Genomic DNA, 14,554 nt, shown 5'->3' with positions numbered 1-14,554 from the left:
TACTTCAAGACCATTTGAAAAGAACTGTAGTTAAAAGTATATCCACCAATCACCCACATAAATTTCCCATGTAAAACTGCTTTATGAGAAGCCCGACCTACAGAAGGACTGAAGGGTTTAACATTTGGCAGAATCCAGTAAGACTCAGTGGAAGGAACATTCAAAGAACAATCAGGACCTATTTAAAAAAAAAAAAAAAAAATCAAACAACACAATGCATTAGACAAAGACCTCGGATTACAGAAACAGAATATATGAATTAAGAGAATCAGGAATTCTATGCTCATATTAATAAATGTACATAACAAATAGTCTAAACTAGTAACTTATAGGGAAAAGCCTAACATAGAATGTAATGCTTGCAGGGAGTCAAAGCATACACACAATTGGAATTGGATACATTCAAATAAATATCACAATCTAAAAGTATCATTTAAAGAGTATAAAATTTCATATTTGCTTCAGTAGGCTACTAGAATATCAGAATGGAAAACAATGGACTCAAATCCCAGTTCTGTCACTTACTAGAAGTGTGACCTTGGGGCAAGTCTGTTTACCTCTCCCATCATCAAGCCTTCATCTATAAAACAGAAATAACAATCTATCTCCTAAAGGTTATTATAAATATTTAGTTTTTAAAAAGACTGTGGAAATGAAAGCATTTGTAAATTGTAAACTACTAAACAAATATTAAAATTATATTTATTTTTAGTATTATTATTAAGAACAACCAAAATTGGTATCAGTAGGGAGGACTTATTATCCTCAAACAGAAAAATCATTATGCATAATAAAAATATTAATTAGCTCAGGATAACTTAAATACTATAAGTTGAAAACACTGCCTTTTCCTATCCATATTCATGATGTTACTCATGAGTCTTGCTATCTTAGTCTGTAAAATCTAGGGGATGAGCCTGGATTGGTATTTCCCCAACTTAAGCAATGAAAGGAATGCTCCTTAAGGAAGCATTTCCATGGGTTCTACCAAACTAAAAGGCTCATAAATAATTTTTAATTCTAATAAAGCTAAAATATGCTCAAACGAAAACTATACATAAACTCCTTATGTTTAAAGTTCTTTTACAAATATAAAACCAACATATATTTCTAAATTACATGTATAAACAATCTTATAAAACCAATAAAATTAATGTTCACTTAATATGATAGTTAATGTTCTTTTGTTCAAACTAAAACCATTGGTTCCAGGTTGAAAATTATATTAGTTCTTAAAACACCTTTTTCATATTACTTTAGGATACCTGTATTATTTTGACAATTATTCCATCGCTTTTCTTTCCTCCATTTTTTATGAACCTTTTTAATTTTATAATATGCCATATCATCATTGGACTTCACTTGTCAGGAAAATATCAGTACATTTCAATAATTTTATTTTAGCCTAGAATGAGGTATACTACTTGGCTCAACTCGGAAGTCAATATAAATGCTGGCACTACATTCAAGTGGAATTTTTACTTAATTATGAGATCAATCACTTGATCTTAAATTTGCTTATATGGAAAGTTTTAGATTATCATTGGATCACATTTTAAAACTTCCAAACGAACCGTACTTTAAGAAACATTAGCCTACCCAATTTTCATTTGCTTATCTGTGCACTCACTCATGCATTCATTCGTGCATCATCAAAGTCCTCAAAGCTTACATTCTATGAGTCTGTATTTTTCAGGTACAACTACGTAGCACCCTAGATTACCTCTTTGATAATGACAATCTTTTAAATCAGACATATAAAATTTTATTACTGAGTGAAAAGATTGAACTATTCCTTAGTAATTAAAGAAATTAAAGGAACATGGTGATTTAAAAAAATTTTTTTTAAAATACAATTCTAACTTGCTTAGAACTCATTGGGTTGGGAAACAACAGCCCATGAGCAAAATGCAGCCCACTACCTGTTAATATAGATAAAGTTTAATTAGAACACAGCATGCTCATTCATTTAAGTATTGCCTATGGGTACTTTCACACTGCAAAACACAGTTAGTAGTTGCAACAGAAATCATATGGTCTGCACAGCCCAAAATATTTACTATATGGCCCTTCGCAGAAAAGTTTGTCATTCTCTAATTTAACTGAAGAAAAATGAGATCATATGGACATTATATATAACTAATATATATCTACTGGCATATTTTGTTTTCTTAAAAAGCAAATGTAGATTTATTTTAAATCATGTAAGTCAAGAATAATAAAGCAAATAGGGTAAAATGTTAATAATAGGTAAATCTGGGTAAAAGACATTCAAAAACTCTTTGCTATTCTTATTCTGGCAACTTTTCTAAATATTTGAAACTCTCTTCTAAATAAAAAGTTAAAAGCAGTTGCCACCTAAAGGCACAGAGTTGGATGCAGTCAAATCACACTAGGGTACCACTTGACAAAAGAGTTTGAAGGGGAGCAGCGGCATGCAAGCTTCTCCAGACTCAAGGATACAGTTAAGTCAGTACTATCTTTATGGAACCTGCACTAAAGCAAAATATTTCAGAGCAGGTTTGTGAAAGGCTAAAAAATGGCCCCCAACGCTATCTAGATCTTAATCACTGGAACGTGTGAATCTTACCATCTCTGGCAAAAGAGACTTTGCAGATAAGATGTAAGGATAGGGGAGTTTATCCTGGATTTTCCAAGTGGACTTTACATGTAAATCACGAGTGTCCTTGCAAGAGAGAGAGACTGGACTACAGAAGAAGCAAGCAACATGATCATTGAAGCAAGATGCTGCACTACAGTTTTCGAAGACGAAGGGAAAAGGACGCAAGAAACGCGGGGACTAGAGCTCTAGAAGCGGGAAAGTCAACACGCAGATTCTTAGAGCCTCCAGAGGGTGACCCTGATGACACCTTATTTTGGCCCTGAAAAACCGATTTCACACTTGTAACCTCTAAAATGGTAACTCTGTGGGGATTTGTTAGGGTAATTACAGAAAACACTAATAATTCAATTTATTAATTTTATTTATTTAAACTAAACATTACTTTATATAGAAAACAAAATTTTTAAAAGTTTTACTCTAATCTGAAATATCTAATTTTCTACACAAAACAAAACAGCTGTCAAAATTCTTTCTATCTTTTTTACTACCAAATTTTATGTAACTTCTAGAAGTTATTAGAAGGAATAGTCTATAGCTAAACTCTGCAGATTATTCTAATTAGTTTACAAATACAAGGATTTATGGATGACATAATTTTAAGGAAAATTAGATGTTATAATTTGTGGCTTTCTGGATTCTATAACTAAAATGATTTAAGATGTAAATTTCTAAACTGAATATTAATTCAAGACAAAATTATAAAGAACAAAGCTTTCACCACTCATTAAAATTCTAATATTGATATCTACAGTTAAGGCCATCCAAGACTGTCTTTTTATAAAAACATCCATGAAAAATCTTCTACCATTGCATAATCTGGCCCCTTATGCAACATCTCTGCATAACTCTCCATGCATAACTTCTGTCAATCAATATGAGAATCTGTCCAAGGCAAGTGGATCCCAGCTGTCTTGAATAGGATGTAATAAACTAATTCACATTACAGTAGGTTTTCATAAAGATTTAATATGCTGCCTTTTCCATAGGTTATGTGTAGTTTAATAATCTGAAGAACATAAGTAAATTCCTAATGCTATAACTTTAGGCATTAGTGATGGACTGCTGGAGACAGATTTTTGAGGGGAAAAGGCTGTTCTATAATCATACAATGTAGAATTATACACTGATCCCTCTCAAATCTGTATCTCCAGCCTCACAAGCTCCCTTGAATTCCAGACTCAAAGTCAAATTACCCCTATGACATTTCCACTTGGATGTCTATCGAACATCTCAAATTTAACATGTCCGAAACTAAAATCTTGATGTTTCTCTCCCCCAATCTGCAACTTTGCCAGTGTTTACCATCCCAGTGAAAGGCAATTTTATTCACCCCATTGCTCAGGGCAAAGACTTTGATTTTATTCTTGATTTCTCCCTCCTACACCCCATATCTAATCCACCAACAAATCCTGAACTAGCATTCGTTAGGTCGCAGGGGCTCAGCCTTTCTGACTTCTATAATACAGAAATTCTTCAACGAAGGAGGTGCTGCCTCACATGCCCCAGTACCCAGCCTCCGCTTGCCAGTTCCCCCGAGGTGGCCCAGACCTCTCCACAATCGACAGCGAGAGAGAAAACGCCCGTCCCAGCACGGCTCTTCCAGGAGTCTGCTCCAGTCCCAAGGCCAGCATCCATTTTGATTGCTTGGTATCTGAGTATCTGAACCTTACAAATATACATTTAAATTCTGTCACCTCTACCAGACGTCGACCACTGTTTCTTGCCTTTACAACTACCATCCTGGTCCAAGCCACCATTCACTCTCGCCTAGACTACTGCAATAGTCTCTGAAGTGGTCTCTTTGTTTCCACCTTTGCTCCCTTCCTGTCATATTCAACTTTCCACAATGCGACCAAATGATTAAAAATACAAATCCACTCCGATCACTACCCTCTTAAAATTCTTTCAATAATTTCCCATAACACCTAAAATAAAATCAAAAATCCTTAACATAGCCTTAACATAACCCCAACATGATTGCCCTCAGTTTAGTGAACAAGTGAACAAGTGAATGAATGAATGAATGAATGAACAAGTGAACAAGTGAATGAATGAATGAAAATAACCTTAGAGCTATAAAAGATTAAGAGCATGAGCTATGTAGTCAAGCCTAGCTTTCCTGCTTATTAGCTGTGAACCCTTGAGTGAGTTACTTAACTTTTCTAAACTTCACTTTAATTATGAAGATTACATCTAGAAGAACGTAAGATCTTGGGAATATAAAATTGTACTTAATATTTAATACTATAATAAAAGCTTCATAATAGTAACCTTATTATTATTAAGTCAATCTCCTCATTTTATATACAAGGAAACTAAGTATAAGTCTACAGGTTAGACTTACAGACTTACAGACTATTGTTATCAGATATATAAATATACATGCCAAAAGAACACAGTAAAATTATAAGCAAAAAAAAATATCCTATAATCACAAGTAAATCCAACTGACAAATAAATGCAAAGGACAAAACATAGGATAAAGAAAGTACTACAAAGTTTTGAAAGTTTTTCCAACACAATTCCACAACTACTGAATTACATTCTTTCTTCCTTTCCTAGGTATTCTAAATATTTTGCACTGAAAAAAGTTTCTCTAAAGGAACCTATCTCTAGTTTTATAATAGAAATCAGTATTTAAAAATAGTATTGGCTTTACACAGATTAAATTTACAAAATAACTTTGCTTCCATAAAGAAGAGTAAAAACTTAAAGTCTTCAGGTATGTGAAACAGCAACTCCCCTAAGAACCCTCAAATTTATTAATAGATTGCTACACTAATTTCTGATGTTGCCAAAAAACTATAACTGTTACATACAAAAATGCAGAATAGAAAATCTAGGAGTAAAATTTTATCTCCTCCAACAATGAGGCAGATACGTTGTTCCTTTTACTGATTAATATTTTAACAGCAGGCTTTGATTTCTCAAAACAAGAATTAGTCTGAATGGAGTTACTTTATATCATTTAAAGCAGAAAAAGAATTCAAAAGTGATCCAGTCAAATAAAGGATTTTGAGGAGGATAACTCTTGCTCCAGAATTTTAGAATTATTTTCAATACAATTTTGTCTCATACCTTTAATTCATATTTAATTTATGCCCTCATGAAAAAAATATTTATTTTACTATTAAGGTACATATTTAAAAAGTCAAATTTTATTTTCTCTTTGCAGCTTTCAAGTGAGAATATTACATAAATACTGTTAACTTTGAACTATTTCAAATGCAGGCTGTTAGGCTGCATTTCTGTAAATAACTAATACTGCAGGTATCACATTTGGTATTTTAAATAAATCTAATAACAGAAAAAAATATATATATGCCCTCTAATTTTTAATAAAGCAGTTACTTTTCTTTGGTTGTAAGGTGCGGAAACTAATTTTGGCTAGGAAAAACAGAAATTTATTGAAAAATATGAGTAAACTCAAAGAATTCTAAAAAGAGGCTGAAAAATCAAGCTTAGAACAGACAGATATCTAGATATATCATCCCATCATGACTACTCTCGAAAAGTGAAAGGCAATTTCCCAAAAAGAAATTAAATTGCTGACAGAAGAGGGAAAATAGGCCGAGAAGGTACTTCTGTAACATTCCAGAAATCATATGATTTAATGTATGTACTGAATGTGAGGTTCTCCAAAAACAGGCGAAACAAGGTAACATCACTGCAAGAGTCCTAGCTTCTCACATCATTAGAAAAATTGTATTTTGATTCAGTATCGCGATTATTCTAAACATTTTCTAGGCCATTAAAACCAGTCTCCGAAGGCCAGGTATCAATTTCAGTGTTTTTCAAATGTTCACAGCTGTTTCGACAATTTTTTAATTTTATAGTACAGTGAACTGTGTGAGTGATAAACATCACACTAAGTCTGTTCCAATATGCTTGGTTCTTACAGTTTATGTCAATGATGCTTCTACAGGGTGGAAAGAAACTGCCCTTCTCTGGGCGAGGATCAGCGCTTTCCAACTTACTATTTTTGAGTTGCGGAAGGCCTAACGCAAAGCTTTGCAGACTCTAGTTCTGGTTAGCTGAAGATGACAAACACAGAGTTAACGAGGATTGAGAGCAGGTAATCCTACTTATCTAAGTCAGAGGCAACAAAGAACCAATGGCTGTAAATATTTAACATTAGGTAAGCATCTATAAGGAAGGAACCTATGTGTCTAGCACAGAAGACTCTGTGAATTGTGTTGTGACTTACAGCTCAATCCTTTGTTCTACTCTCTCTATATATTCACTTCCCTGGTGATCTCATCTGATCTCAGTACCATTAATAGTTTCTAATTTAATATTTTGACATCAACAGCTACAAATTTATAGCTACAGGAAAGACCTCTCCCCAGAAAATTCTAACTGCCTTTTCATCATCTCCTCTTAGACGTCTAAAAGACATCTCAAATTAACATCAAAATCAAACTGAACCTCTTTCCTAAAATCGTGCTCATATCAGCTGATGACAATTCTACCTTGCTCCAAGATCAACATCGAGCAAGCATTAAAAATAAAAAGAAAGAAAAAGAAACAAGTCAGAGTATATCAATCACCTGCCCAAAATTCTTCAATGGCTTCTCATTTCACTCAGGGCCAATATCAAATCCTTAAAATGGCCTACAATGCAAAGGCTTAGCTGATCTAGCTCCATTCTTCACATCCCTCTGTCACTCCAACTCCATATCCCCAGTCACCTCCCTTGCTCTATAATTTCTCTGAGCTCATATTGGACGAATCTCTCCTGCGGTAATTCGACTACAGGCATGCTGGCCTTCTCTTCGTCCCTGCACACGCCAGGCATGCTCCTAGCTGAGGGCCTTTGCAGTGACAATTCCCTTCGTTAGGAGTACTTGTCTCCTAAATATCTATATGACCAACTCCCTCACCTGTTTCATGTCTTTGCTCATATACTACCTTCTCAATATGGCCTAACCTAATCTTTTTTAAATTGTAATTCTCATCCCCAAATCTCTCTCTCCCCCTTTCGTAGCTCTCCTTTATTCTTCCTTTGCACTTATCCCTTTCTAATATACTATATTTATTATAAACATGTTATATTTATTATCTGTCTAACTTGAATGAAAGATCCACAAGGATTTTTGTTATCTTTGTTCCACAATTTATCCAAAGGACCTAGGATAGTGCCTAGCAATTAAAAGCTCAAAAAAATTTGTTATACAAATGAACACAATAAATGAATGAATTAGCAAGTAAGGCTTGTATTCCTAGAGCTACTTTTATTTTTAAACAGTCAACTTTTCAAGTAGGTTAGGAATAAAGACTTAATTTTAGTGGCTCTTACAAAAAGTTAACTCTGCTGTTTTTGCAAGGTAGAGAAATGAATTAAAAGAGAAGAATTTAATCTAGTATACTATAGGTCTCTTGTCTCTTCAATAAGTTAAATAAAAAGATCATGTTTATTATTATTAAATTCCTAAAGGAAAAATATAAGCTATCCTGTGAAATTCTTCAAAGCAACCTATATTCTCATGAATATTTACACACTATCCTAAAGTAACTGTGTCTTAATATGTTATATGACTAACCCAGAAAAAAATACTTTAGGATAAAATATTCATGAGTTTGAGTTTAAAAATATTTTATATTTTTCTAAAACAAACAAAATTATCAAGCTTTTACAACTTAAATAATACATAGAGTCTAAGTGCGTGTTCTGATAGTCAATACTGCCACCCAATGGCAAATACTAAAATCTAAAACCAAAGGATTGAATGAAGCAAATATAAGACAAAAGGATCCAAGAACCAGATGCTCAATTTCTATTTTCTCTCACTATTTAAAATTGTGTTTTATATATCAAGTAAATTACATCATTTATTGGAGTACTAGGCTAAAACATCTGTATTTGAATGCCCACATATCACTATACTAGCAAACTAATATATTTCTAATTAATTCCTTCAACTGAAAAAGAAAAAAAAAGAGTGGCTACTACATATCAGGAGCTACCAGAAGGTGCTGGAGACATAAAGGTAATCAAAACATAATCATTCTTAACTTCACAGATAATCGAAGAATCACACAAACATAAATGTGATAAATGCATGTAACAGGAGGATATGACCTAGTCTTACAAGGTAAATGAGGTGAACCTTTGCTAGGAGTAAGTTCAGAATCATGGAAGGCCTTAAAATTGTAAAGGACGAAGAACATACAGAAACTGAAATAGGTTCAAATAAAGTATGATTTTAAATAAAGAATCAAAGGCACTATACAAAACTATCAAATTACATGATTTACTTATTCAGGCACTGTCTTTTAATCAATAATTTAAAGGCTGAAAACAACCAACTCCAATCCTTACATGAGAAATGTGTCTGAACTGGATTGAAAAGGACTACTGAAATCATAAAAAAATTTCCTAAAGACATTTAAAAGGACTGAACAATAAGACTGAGCAGGACATTCTGGAATAGGAAGGAGACAGGAACAATCTTTAAATGGTTAAGTAATGATCTTGTATATAAAAGATGGAATTTGTTTTTTTATTTCTATAAAATAAGAATAAAATGTTTTGTCGTAATGGATTAAGAAAAAATTGTCCTCAGAAGCCTGTTAGGTTCTTTTTAAACTCCTGCTCCTTCCATCTACTCCACATAGCAAAATTTTTCTGAGCAGACATTAGAGAGCTACTTAGCCCATTCCTTAGCAATTATGGCAGTAATCTATACTTTAAAATATTTTATTTAGATTTTTATTTGTTTAGAAGATTCCAATCATTTGAACCCTCTTCTTATGTTTGGGAAAATCTTTTAACGTGTGAATTTTTTTCAGAAACAGGATCCCTTCCCACTATACAAATCAGAAAAGTTAAATTCTCTATTTCCATATCTCAAGGCAGCCAGGTGTAGGTAAGAGCTAGGTTTAGCCAAGAGATGCTACCAAGCAGGACTTCAAATCTGCAGAAGTGATACAAAGATGTGGGGACAATATAGGATTCCTTCTATCCATGCCTGCGGCACGCAGTCTCCACGGTGAGGATGCCCGTGGTGGCGGTGACAGGAATGTCCCAACCAACTTTTCCGTGGCTCCATCTTTGCTGTGATCCTACTTACTTAGATTTCTGTTGTACCCGCCTCTTCCCAAGCGAGGTTTTTCCGGTCTTCCCATCTCTTTTGTGAGCTACTCAATATCTTTTTGTATTAATTAGGGTACAGGTTAAGAGAACTAAAAATAAGTTGCTTAAATAACTAACAGTTCATTTCTCTCCCATGAAATATTCCAGAGGCAAGCGGGCAAGTGCTCCTGGTTCCTGTAGTTATTGCCCTTTGCTGGGCCCTGGGGGAGACCTTGACATTCTAAAATTCCCCATGGCACTTCCACGCACATCCTACTCACCTAACCCTAGTACAAAAGCCAGACTAGCTGCAAGGAAGGCTGAGAAATGTGATTCGCAGTTGGAAGGTCACGTGCTGAGCCAAAAAGCTGGGTGAACTCTATTAAAAAGAAAGGAACGAACTTCTGGGTATTTATCCAAAGAAAACCAAAACAATAATTCGTAAACATCTATGCACTCCAATATTCATGGCAGCACAAGTTACAATAGCCAAGATATGGAAGCAACCTAAATGGCCACCAACAGACGATTGGATAAAGAAGTTATGGTTCAGATATACAATGGAATATTACTCAGTCATTGAAAAAAAATGAAATCCTACCATTTGCAATGACATGGATAGATCTAGAGGTTATGCTGAGTGGTAAAGGTCAGACTGAGAAAGATAAATACCATATGATTTCCCTTATATGCGTAATCCAAGGAACAAAAAGAACAAACTACAAACTAATCAAAAACAGACTCACAAATATTGAGGACAATCTGGTGACGGCCAGAGGGGAGAGGGGTTGGGGCCTGGAAGAAAAGGGTGAAGGGATAAAGAAGTACAAATTAGTAGTTGATAGATAGTCACGGGGATGGGGAGCACAGCATAAGGAATATAGTTAGCATTAATGTAACGGCTAGGTGTAGACCCAGAGGAAAGACAGAGTAATCAGGGGGATCGCTTATAAACTATATAAATGTCTAACCAATGCACTGTATTCCTGAAACTAATGATAAAATTAAATTTAATAAATAAAAATGGAAGACTGAATGCTGGGAGATAGTATTCTCTGGTATACCTTCCAATAACTACTTTTTCTGCTCAAGTAAGCCATAACATTTCTGTTGCCTACAATCAAAGCCTTGAAGTGATTCTGATTATTTTTTAAGTTATATAAGAGAGAAATCTAGAGCCACTCTGTTAAGGAGCTGATTGGAGGGTGGAGGGAATACCACACCTTGGAGTCTGCTTTGAAAATTAATGTTCTACTATATTCTTTACATACGAACATAAATACAATTTGTTACATCTTGATTTTGATGTCTTCTAAAAAATTCCTCATCTATCCCAATGTTTAGAAGTCATAGTAAAAAAAAAAATGCTTTTCAAAGTTGCCTTTGTCCCTCCTGTGACTTGTTAAGGCTTAAACAAACTGTATTATGTGAAAAATGTCACAGAAGCAGGTGAGTCCGCATAGGTCCCTAACTTTTAATTGATCTAATTAATATGCACGTATTATTGACAGTGATGCATTATGACAAAACTAAACATTATACGATAAACTTCTGTGCTTTTCAAAAGGCTGCAATAGGCATTTTCCATATTCTCTATTATTTCAGCTTTCAGTTTTTGTAAGTCCTTTCTATAACAAAAGGGGGCAATTGACTTTAATGGTGCCGTCTATCCTTAACACACACTCCTATGTCATTTGGAAAAGTGCTTCAAATGGTAAAAAGAAGAAAACAGATAGTTAAGGAAGAAAGACTCAGATGAGAAAGTTCAGAGGGGTAAAAGTATATGATGGCTGAGCAAAGGTCTCAGAAGGTGCTAAAAGCTAAATTCAGAAAGCAAGGAGACGTAAAGACCAAGCACCAGGGAAGTGTCAGGAAGGGAATCTAAGACTTAAGATAAAGCGAGGCTTCTCCTCTCTGCTCTCTTCATAAGATCTGTTTCTAGAAAGGAACACTTAGTTTCTTGTGTACTAGCATAGAACCAAACAGAATAACTAAAGGTAACCGATATAAAAGGATAAAATATAATGGAGGTAACAACAATCTGTTATTTTGAACCAAAGAATCCAGTTCCAAAGACATTAAAAAGAAATACTGCCAGATTTTGAATTTCATAAAGATTGCCTCCTTCGCCCTCATTTTCAAACACCTCTAGTTCTTTGATAATTCCCCAGATGTCCCAGAAACAAATCTCTTTTTCCCCTCAATGATTCCTACTCATTCTATATAACTGAAATAAAAACCTCATTTTCCCCCTGATTTTGGTCACAATCCTAACTACTTGAAGCAGTGCTTCCTTAAATACAGAATCAGGGATCGGGTCTGAGTCTCAAAGGAACCAATGTGCACATTGTCTGTCTTGAAGAAGCATAATATCTCACCAAGCGCTCTATCCTCGAAACACTGACATCAATTCAGAGATCAATTCTTTAACTATTAAAAATTAATAATGGTATAAAATGTGTCTGATTTCTATATATTTTATAATTTATAAAAAACATCTCTCTCTACACATAAAACTGTTGGTATTATCACTTCATTTTTGCTCCCCATTTCCATTTGCTTAGACATATAAGAATCGGGAATTTTTATTATTTGAAGCATTACTGAAGAGAATACGTGAAAGGTCAGTGAACAAAAGACAGAAAAATGAAAGATAACATCTTGAACCAGCTCTCTATTACAAAACTTCCAGAAAATAAAGCATTTCAAAGGATTGATAAAAGTAAAGAACAAAATAAAAGGCAGATATGTTCACCGAGAACAGTATTATACAAAAGTAAACCCTCTTCGCTTTCAAGACTGTACGGAGACGACAGCAGTTGAAGAGCAGTTTGAAAAACATTATGCGTATAAGTTGTGCCTCTGTTTCTCAGGCCTTATCTTGAATGTATTCTTGATATACTATTATTTCCTTAGAAAAGGACATTATTTTAGTTTCAAGACTGAAATTAAAAAAATATGTACTTCGAGACACTTTTTAGAAGGTCACAGATTATTAAAATAGCCACTTAATAAAATACATGACCATATAATTAAGACACTGAGAAATTTGTATCTGTCATCATCATCAATGCAATTCAATAAATCCCTGCCATTTTGTGCGGTTGGAGTAATTTTTTTTAATGATATGACATGGGTTTAAGATGGGATAATTTATACAAAGCCTAAAATAATTCCTTGAAGTATTCAGCATACTCAGTAACACGTTTTTTAAAAGTTATCTCAAGAATGATGAATACAACTTATATACTAGGGCCACATTCCCTTTAATTTCTACGTAAATAGGGCTGATAGCAACAATGGCTACACTGTATTATTACGGTATATGGTCATGTAACTTCAAAATATGTAATTCCTAAGTCAAAGTTCCCTATACCAACAGGTTTAATATCTTGGCACAAAGTAAGCTCTCAATGTGTAAATACAATTAGCACAAAGTAAGTTACAGAAAGGTAAGTATATGGATAGCAGGCCTACCTCTTTGTTTAATTTCACAATGACAAAATTTACCATACCCAAATACTTAAGCAAACTAAAATCCAATGTAATCTAAAATTAATCTTTAATAATAGATACTCATTAATAATGTTTAGGAATTCTTCCCCAGGAATCTTTTGCAATGAGCAGCTAAAATAAATACTGTTATCTTCTACTTTTAAAAACTTTATGCTCTTTTAAAAATAGCCACAAGAGGTCAGTCGTTTTTAAGAAATAAGTTTAACTTGCTGTAAATACCTTGAAGATTCGTATCTATTTTTGCAATAAACTAGTTATTTAAATTATTTACCCATCAAAAAATCAAATCTAAATGCACCATGTATTAAATTCAGTAAATTCATCAAATCTTTAAGGATTCAACAAAAAATTATAATCGTAATGATCACACAACTACAATTTAAAAAGAGTTTCATATGTAACTTCACCTGATTCTCAAAACAGCCTGTAGACAAAATCTTACCAATTCTATTTGTGAAGAAGCAAACTATTAAGAAGTTGGTTGTTAACTGAACATTCTAAAAGTAAAACAAATACCTGAGGTCTGGGTGTTGCAAATGATAGCAAAACAGATGACTGCAGATTTGTTTCAATCTATCAGATACATAAACGAATGTTTCAAAAGCCATCGTACAATCTTACCTTGCCAACTATCATTGCAGACACACAGTTTTTCTCCCGTTAGGTCACAGTAACCATGATCTGGACTGCCACAATTGGCTTTACAGTAAGGAATGTCACACGCTTCACCTTTCCAGTATTTGTCACATTCACAATATACTTGACTCGGAACAGAGATACTAGTTGTACACTTCCCATGACCAGAGCAATTGTTAGGACAAGAATTGATTCTGTAAAATATAATTTATATATATTCAAATTCAAGATAATTGAAAAATAATTTGGGTTGATATTTTGTAAGCTGTATCATTTTTATGTTGTCTTATAAACTGCATTTAACACAATTTCACAATGAGACTTCTACTAAACTCTGTTCCCTTTTACCCCTAATGCAATTCGGTTACATTTACTTGCAGTTGACCTTAGTTCATCCAATGGAGTTTACTTGGCTACCAAGACTCCAAACTTCCAAGGACCACACACTCAACATCTGAAAGATATGCACAGTTCCAAGCACAATGCTTTGTAAAGACTTAAGTAGTGAAATGTTTTAAATATATATTTTACAGACAAAAAAATTAAATTCATGAATACCTGAAACCACATAAGAAATCAAGATATAACTTGGTTATATATATTTAAACAACATACTATCACCTACATACAGTTATATAGAAATGAGATGTTTGTCAAATTTTAAGGCCCCTTAACCAATTACATTCTACTATATATTTATGCTC

General features: G+C 33.7%; 1 protein-coding gene across 17 annotated transcripts in view; it reads right to left on the bottom strand.

Moving 5' to 3' along the window:
• Positions 1-14,554, bottom strand: part of ATRNL1 (attractin like 1) — a 535,879-nt gene that overhangs the window by 495,664 nt on the left and 25,661 nt on the right. For all 17 annotated transcript variants that reach the window (XR_004951254.1, XR_004951255.1, XR_004951256.1 and 14 more), the window contains exons 5-6: positions 13,836-14,044; positions 4-178 (exon numbers count right to left, since the gene is read on the bottom strand). Coding sequence is in view for 13 of the 17 variants with exons in the window: in XM_036222140.1 (XP_036078033.1) it covers positions 4-178; positions 13,836-14,044 (384 nt within the window). In the remaining 4 variants the exon portion in view is untranslated. The remainder of the gene's footprint in view (positions 1-3; positions 179-13,835; positions 14,045-14,554) is intronic.

The sequence above is a fragment of the Rousettus aegyptiacus genome, unplaced genomic scaffold (genome assembly GCF_014176215.1).
Source record: "Rousettus aegyptiacus isolate mRouAeg1 unplaced genomic scaffold, mRouAeg1.p scaffold_m13_p_6, whole genome shotgun sequence".
NCBI classification, from domain to species: domain Eukaryota; kingdom Metazoa; phylum Chordata; class Mammalia; order Chiroptera; family Pteropodidae; genus Rousettus; species Rousettus aegyptiacus.
This window is presented reverse-complemented; position numbering and strand designations above follow the sequence as displayed.